Genomic DNA, 8,511 nt, shown 5'->3' with positions numbered 1-8,511 from the left:
AGGGTGATTTAGGATTTATGCTAACTTATTTCAAACCTCCCATGAGTATGAAACACCAAAAATTAACGAAAAGACATACCATAAACAAATTTTTAGCCAAGTGAGGAAACCTGCTTTTTAGTGGTTATATGACACTTTTTCGTTCGAAGTCAGGAAAATATGAAACGCTGCGTTTTAGTGGTTATTTAGCAAAGTGAGCAACTTCTAGAAACGAACGACTGAGACAGAGAGAAATGAGCGGAGCAGCATCCACGGCGGCGTACCTGGTGCGGCGAGCGGCGCAAAAGGAGAGAGTTAGGATCCTCTACCGCCGTGCTCTCAAAGACACTCTTAACTGGGCCGTACATCGCCACCTATTCTACAAAGATGTAAAAGCCTCCGCCATCATTTCCGATCTATCTCATCCTTTTGATTCAATATTTTCGATTGGTTCTACTAAGATCTGATGAGTATTTATTTCTTTCTCCTCTAGGCCGACGACCTTCGCCTCAGGTTCGAAGCCAACAGACACGTGGTACATTGCCTCTCCATTAACTTGAGAATAATTCTACGTTTATTTCTCGATTCGCATAATATTTTTCCTGATAATTTCGATTTTTTTTTTGGTTCTATATATAGAGCATTTTATTGGAATATATAGTTCAATTGGCCGTGAAAAGGTTCACGTAGTCTTTAGGTTGTTGTTCTTGTAATTTTTTACATCTCTTTGAAGCGCTTGATATAAAGGCTTGCTTCTGAATTGTTTACTATCGTACGTCTCTTGTTAACAACGTGAACTATATCACGGCCCATTTGATGTTTGTTACTATATATACTTTGATAAACTAAATTAATTGATAACATTGTTATGTGTTGGTCTTAATCTCGAAAATTTCTGTTTGAATTAGTTTAATTGGTTGAGTTTTCAAGTTGGTCAATGATCACCATACTTGTTTATTGAGTTTTACATCCTTTTGCATGTTTATATATTGGGTTAGTGGTCACATTTGTTTGAATTTTTTAAGGAAATGAAGGCTTAGTTGCGAAGTGCATTTGCTGTGTAAAGTGCCTAATGTAATGGCCTGAGTATTGTAAACTATTGTGGCTGCATTGAGCAAAAATGAAAGGAATCATAGTGCAATAAATGTTTTTTTTTTTAAATTCTTATTTTTTTATGTGTTTATGGATTTATGATGGGCTTGACATGGTTCCACGCTAATTATTGATATCCCATTTGTTTCCTTATGGAACGGTGATATATCGTTCCTATTGGTTGATGGTGCTGATATGATCACGCTTTGGAATTGTTGGTAAAGATTCGGTCACGTGAAGTTGTTCCGACACTGCATTGAGCTTTAATGATCATAGAAGCAGCAAGCTAAAAACACAAAATTGATAGTTGCAATGCATTCTGGTTTGTGCTCTTTATAGCGGTTGGCTATCTGGTTACGTTTTCTTTTGTTTGACCTGCAGGAGGATATTGACACAATTGATAGACTGATAGCTGATGCTGAAGCAACCTATAATAAGTGGCAGCACCCCGATCCTTACATTGGTAAGAATTTCTCATAGAGCTTTAGTGCTACTTCAAGTTAGGGAACCTTTGCTACAGCTTTCTGTAAGAAATGATGAAACGTTTTTCAGAAGAATATTTGAAGTTTTTGAAAAGGTGTGTAAATCATGGAAGGAGACTCCTTGTGTAAAAATCATAGTAGGAATTTGTAAAATTATTCTGGAACTTTTTCTTTTCTTTTATTATTTGTTTGGAACTCGGAATGTACAAGGAAGTAGAATAAGGTTTATGATTACTAATGAGTTAATTTTACAATGAGTTTTAGTTTAGGCTTTCATCCTTGAAGAGTGTGTGATTTGACTACTTTAATGAAGACACTTCTATTGTCAGTCTCTTGTGACCACAAAAGTTGTAAATGTGATTTGATATGAGAAAAGGCATCTAGGTCTGTAAATGTTAAGTTGTTGGGGGGTGCTTGTATTCACTCTGTTTTGGAGTTGTTCTTATTAATATGCATAGATTTGATTGAGTTTATATGAATTATAATACTCAATAGTTTTCCCATGGTTCTTTGTCAAATTTTAAAACTACATCTCAGCAATTTTTGAAGCTTAATTATCCTTTTTATTAATTCATTTTTATTTTATTTTTATAAGAAACTTGAGCTTGATTATCTTTTTCAATTTGCAGTTCCTTGGGCTCCTGGTGGTTCTAAGTTTTGTAGAAACCCAACTCCACCTGCTGGGGTAATTTGCTATAATTCATTGTTCTCTTCTGTTTGCACGTGTTAAATTATTTATTTTATTGGACATGGCTTATAATGTTTAGCTTTCATTCTCCTCTTATGCACTTCTTTACATTGTATGTTGCATATCATTTGTCATTGTTCTTAAATATGCAACTGTGAAATTTTTGTGAGAGAAAAGCTAGTAACACTTATGCTTGATTTATTGTTTGTAATCAAAATTTGATATTTTGATGTTAATGCAGATTGAGATAGTATTTGACTATGGTAAAGAAGAAAATGACTAAAGCCTCATTTTTCCTGGGGCAATAAATAGAAGGTTTGTATTATAATTTGTTGTTTTACATTAGTTGATGGCTACATTCTCTATAAAATTAGTTGTAGTGTGTACCTATCATTGCCACATTAGTTATATTTCCTGTCTTTGGGTGTCTAATTGCAGCAGAAGGTTTGTGTTTAATATTTTTGCTTGACCTGGACATGATTTATTTATGAAATAGTATTTGCTGTGATATATGTTATAAGTAATGGGTACTTGGTGCTAGGGGTGTATTTTAGCTGAATGGTGCTTGGTTTGAGCTCAGTTCGATAACATTAATGAAAAGCTTGAGGTCGAGCTTGCCGAGTTGGGAATCTCTTGGCTCACATTCAAGGTCAAGATAGAAGTGGTTCACTTGAGCTGGATTAATAAATTTACATTTAAACCCTTTTGAAAATATTATATATAAATCTCGTAGCTTATTAACTTATATATTTGTCAATTGCCCTTATTTAAAAAACCAAAGGATAAGATTTTAGAAGTGAAAGTACAAGATTTGAAATTTTTAGGTTTTATTAATATTTCACTCAAATTGAGTCGTAAGCTTGTAAGCACATTGAGTTGACCAATAGCAAGTTCGAGCTCAGATTGATAGCTAAACTCGAGCTGTTCAAGCTTGAGCTCAGCTCAATTGCACCTATACTCGATGGTATCTTGCTGTACCAAATTGCTTACTGTAAATGCTGCACATTTGTAGTTTGATTTTAACAATAGGATACACCTTGTTCACTGTGTGGGTGAGAGGACAAGGGCTTGTTCTGTGAGTGCTTTTCCTAGTAAAAAATATTGAATTTGCAATGCTTTCTTGCTGGTGCAGGTTGAGATGAGCCATGGCTACACTTTGGAAAATGATGACGAAGGCTCATATTCTGTTTTTCTTTTGTAAGTGAATGGAGTTGTGTTATCTCTATAACATTAGGAGATTTCAGTTGCTCCCTTTTCTGCATCTGGTTTTTTCCTTTTAAGATGAATATTTCTATTAATAAGTACCAAGCGTTTGGTGACATTGCACAAAATTAACCCTTAAAAAATGTCTTTTATGAAAAATAATTTGCATCCTTCATATTTTTGTTTTGTATTTGGTATCTTTAAGCAAGGGGAAACAACGGATAAATTAAGTTTAAAAATACCAATAAATATAAATGTACTCTCATTGGACTCTATCTGGGTTGCTTGGGCACAGATCATTGATCAGCTCCAATTAAAACTCTTATTGTTAGCAATTCTTCTTTTTCATTTGTTTTTGGTTAAACTTCGTTTTCAATTGGTAATTTTTGGATTTAAATTGAATTTGAGTTGGTTCTTGATTTGGGTTTAATTCAGTTTGATTCTATCTTTTTGTATTTGCTCAAAAAGATAGCTGGTGCATAGGCTTCGGAAGGTATGAAAAGTTCATTCAACAATATATAATCGGTTATCAAAGCCCAACTGGCTTAAAAGAAGCCTGTAGACCAAAAATTGTGCGTTAATTTGAGTTCTCAGTCGGGCATAACTTGTTTAATCATTGCTCTTATACAAACCGGGAGCTAGGGCTAGATTCCTGGCAAGACATGTTTGCAGCTGAACGGGTGGAATGGAAAATGGTAATCTTTAAGGTTGAGACACAAGAGCCCTTATACAATCTGGGAGTTAGGGCTAGATTTCCGGCAGGACGGTAGAAAGGAAAATGGTTCTCATTAAGGTTGAGACACAAGCTGTTTGCTATAGCTTACAAAAATGGTCAAATCAGTTTTTTCTTTTTCCTAGTATTTAACATGACCTAAAGTCCGCAATTCCCATGACACAACACCCCAGATCATTGTAGTTCTGTAATTCTTCCTTTAGGAAGAACGAACAAGGAAGATTAAATTAAAAGTAACCTCGATAAATTAATCAATCAGCCCTTAGTGAGTACTTATTCCCAGTAAAAGGCTGGAACTTGGGCTCTTCTTCATTTTCACGTTCCTCCTGTTTTTTCTCCTTTCCTGCAACCTGTATGACATACAGCAAAATAGTTTAGCAGCTCATACCAGTGTTCGCTAGATTTCATTGTTTTTTCTCGGTTATAGCTGAGTGATGGTAAGCAAACTTATAGAAAAATATTAAAGAATTCTAAAACTAAGAATACCTTCTGTATTTCCTTGGGAGCATGACTTACATTTGATACAAACACAAGCTTTCCTTGAGATTGGCATGCAGCACTAGGTGAACCAGAGCCTGCAGAAGGTTTTCCACTACTATTAGCAACAGCAGGCTGCTTATCCTTGGACAATGAGGAAGAAACTGGTTGAGGTTGATATGCCAAAGGTTTCCCATCCAAACGTCTCCCAGCTCCAGTAGAAGGGCTGAATTTTGGTTCAGTCTCCACTGGAGCCCCCTCAACTGCACAAACAAAAGAGACAGAAGTGATGGTTTAATCACTCCCCATCAAAATCTCACATAAATTTTGACAGAACTCCAAGTAAACCACAAGAAAAGGAAATTTCAGTCTCCCACAACAGATCCGCAATCAGAAGGAAGTGAGCTGAACTAATTTTAGTCAAATCTTTTATGCATCATAACTTGGCAAATGACTCTGCATAAAAATCTCATTTCTAACATGCTAAAATGTGGTACAGAAATCACTTAAAGAAAAACAATTAAAAGAAAGAGAACTTTGAAAATTGTTTCAATCCAGTATAATGTACATAAGAAACATAATAACATAACAAGAGAGATAGTGATAGAGAGAGTGAAGGGAAAAGGAGGGTAAAGAAAAACAAATATGACAGAAACAACTAGGGAAGGTATTGACAAATTCTCACCTTGTGATGCTACCTTTCCAGAAGCACTTGCAATAGGCTTTTCAGGTTCCTTGTAATCAAGGGGTGGCGGAAAATCCACCTCACAATCTGTCTCAATGATACTGATTGCATTAGAGGGCTTTGTCTCTATAATGTCAATGTAATATTTCTTATTGTTATATGCAACCATGATACTGTCCCCAGTGGTCAGGCAGGAATAATTCCTCAGTGTTGTCTCCTAGCTAAAGAATTATACAAAAAACAATTAATAAGATATCTGTCTTTTAAAGGCATGACTAAAACCATAAAATAATAAAGGGATGGGCAGATGCAAGCATGTCAAGGTTAGATAAATTCATTAAGATACACAACAGGAATGGCAAATTAAAGGAAATGGCACACAGCACGTCAATAAAAAGGAAAACAACATGGTTTTCACACAGAGAATTTCCCATTTTTGTCAAATCATCAAAGTTTAAACTACCTTACTACCTCTCATCCTAATTAATAACTGAAAATAAAATCAATATACTTACATGGCCTTGGGGTTAGAAATATCCAAAAAGTCCTTTGTGTGAGGTTGGAGTTTAACATATGTTCCCTTAGGAAGTGTTACATTTTTCACTAGTACAATATTGCCCTCTTGTAGGAGCAGATTCTCCATCATCTAAATAACAAAAAACAAAACAAACCAATAGATATTAAATAACTTAAAGAGATCTTTACCAGTGACAATTAACTAAACATAAATCACTCAAAAAATTCTAACCAATGTGTAAACACTTTTTCCACCTACCCAATATGGCATATAGATCATGCCTTCTTCTGCAATGAACTCCAGAACTCCACACTGTGAGACTTGCTCAGCAGCATTTTTTTGAAGTTCAAACAACATTGGATAATCAATATGCAAAGATACTGCAAAATTCTTTCTATTATCAGCATTATCAATCTAGACCATGGCTCGTGAAATTTTGGATAAATAACTATATGTTAATCAAAGCCCAAAATAAAAGCAACTATAAAAACTAAGCAAGACGATCAAGGGCTGATGGAGGCATTATAACTGAAACACAGAAATAAAAAATTGATTAAGAGAGCCTTAAGAGAAAGAAAAGTCTAGAAACTAAAAGCACACCAATTGAAAGACTCACTTTTATGACCACTTTCAATTTGTGGCTGCAGCGTAGTCTAGAAAAAAGAAAATTAGAATCATCAATAAAATGCACCAAAAAAGGTCTTTTGCGAAAATAATTTGTAGAACTAATAGTATCATAAAGTTGTCAGCAAATTCAAGAGGTACAAGATGAAATAGGATTTTTAACCTTTTCAATAAAAGATGCAGGGTAACATCTATAACTCTGTGTAAATGATGTCCCATGATGTCCATATCCATCGAAAAACTACAACATCAACAACCGACACAGTGAACAGCAATAACAGAAGAAACAATACAGCTATATTATTGATCCATAGGATTCCACATAACCCATAAAAGGAACAAAATACAGTCAACTACTTAAAAAATAAGCACGTTAACATATTACTCTCTAACATGCGACATAATGATATAACAAACAGGAATACTCAGTGTAATATAGTTATGAAAATTAAAAAAAAAAACTAAAAGTAGCACTATTTTGTTAAATTTGACTTAGTCTCGACCTTGTAACCATCACAGTTCCAAAGACAACTTTCTCAAAGTATATAGATTCATCTATAAAATATTTTCTCCTTAAATTAGTCAGCTAATTTTTTCACCTTAAATTAGTTGGCTGCCTCTTTCTGTCATGTGAACTATGAAATCTGAGTAACCAAGTGATGGACAGGATAGAAATGCAATAAGGGATTTGTTGGTCATGACAATATGCAACATGACTTCAGTTAGAACATTATCATAAAAAAGACAAGGAGACTACAACGGTTCAAAGTAAAAGATAGTCTAATAGAACTAGATTTATGATGTTCACAGGAAAAATATTTTGCATAACTTTTGGGTGTGAATTTTACCTTGACAATTAACAAAACAAAGAAATGTGCATAGAGGTTTCCTATTTATTTTGAAAGTACAAAACAATAAAAAAGTACAGTGCTGAGATAGGTAAGGATCATCAAAGAGGATCTAACTGCAATGAATTCAATGATAAGTAGGGTTTTATAAAGGATTGAAAGAATTGAAGTAGCCGCTCCTAAAAGTGTACATCAGAAACTCATGTTCAAACACATAAAGTTGAAATTACCTAAATCAACACCACTCATTAACATATTATGTCACAATCAACTGAACAACAACATTAAACAAACAAAATGAGTCTACATGTACAGACAGTAGGTACTAATGATTAAACAAACTGATGTGTTACCTTTTAATTCAAAATCATTTAATCACATTATGATATATCACTTTATTTGTATCAGAAGGTACCTAACCTTTTGTACGTTAAGTATTATTGCAAATAAAATAGGTTCTTAAAAAATAAAGGGGGTAAAACATAGCACACCAACAATCATCGAACTCTACAGCATTATTCCAAGCAGCTTGTTACAAGGATCAACATAATAAATAAATTGCATAAATTAGAATAATACCATTTTCGATCCGGTGTAATAGTTAAAAACGTCAATATATGTGTCGAGCTACCCATAAAAAAAAAAAAAAAAAAAAACCTCACGACGATAATTTTCAAATATAATACTCATAATTTTTTTTAAATATCCCTGTTGAATCATAGCTGAGAACAATTTTTTAATTAGGAATGTGAAAAGTTGATTACTTGGAAACCAAGCAGACTCAAGCTATACAACAACTACTTGATAGAAAAGAAAATTCGCCGATTCTTTAAAAAAAAAAAAAAAAAACTATAAAAGCTAAACAGCCAAACAATATTAATGTGTATTCGAAATCAAGGGAAGAATCGTGAATACCTAACCGTAGGGAGGCAGAGAGACATCGTTGGTGGTAAGACTAAGAGGTTGATCCGCGAGAGAGTTAACTAAGATACGGTTATCTGCGTACTGTGCATGCCACATTTGCTTGGGGTTCCCTGGGCTTTTGGGCCTGGACTCCTAGTATATTGGGCCCTTTTACACAGTAATAAGGATTGTAGACTGCAAAATAAAGTGAGTACGATCCGAATGGAAGTTAAGCCGAAGAAAATCCAACTCGGCTTGAACCTCTTGGTATCTCCAGTGA

At 34.3% G+C, this 8,511-nt stretch overlaps 1 protein-coding gene and 1 pseudogene across 1 annotated transcript; one reads left to right on the top strand and one right to left on the bottom strand.

Moving 5' to 3' along the window:
• Positions 1-86: 86 nt before the first annotated feature.
• Positions 87-3,619, top strand: LOC123227090 (NADH dehydrogenase [ubiquinone] 1 beta subcomplex subunit 9-like). Its single transcript, XM_044651734.1, has 6 exons — positions 87-368; positions 473-514; positions 1,453-1,534; positions 2,183-2,238; positions 2,483-2,556; positions 3,374-3,619. The coding sequence occupies exons 1-5, from the start codon at positions 234-236 to the stop codon at positions 2,522-2,524; spliced, it is 357 nt and encodes a 118-aa protein (XP_044507669.1). The 5' UTR covers positions 87-233; the 3' UTR covers positions 2,525-2,556; positions 3,374-3,619.
• Positions 3,620-4,211: 592 nt separating this feature from the next.
• Positions 4,212-6,882, bottom strand: LOC123227722 (annotated as a pseudogene).
• Positions 6,883-8,511: the final 1,629 nt, after the last annotated feature.

Source organism: Mangifera indica, chromosome 10, assembly GCF_011075055.1.
Source record: "Mangifera indica cultivar Alphonso chromosome 10, CATAS_Mindica_2.1, whole genome shotgun sequence".
NCBI classification, from domain to species: domain Eukaryota; kingdom Viridiplantae; phylum Streptophyta; class Magnoliopsida; order Sapindales; family Anacardiaceae; genus Mangifera; species Mangifera indica.
The sequence above is the reverse complement of the archived record's forward strand: the minus strand, read 5'-3'. Positions and strand labels throughout refer to the sequence as shown.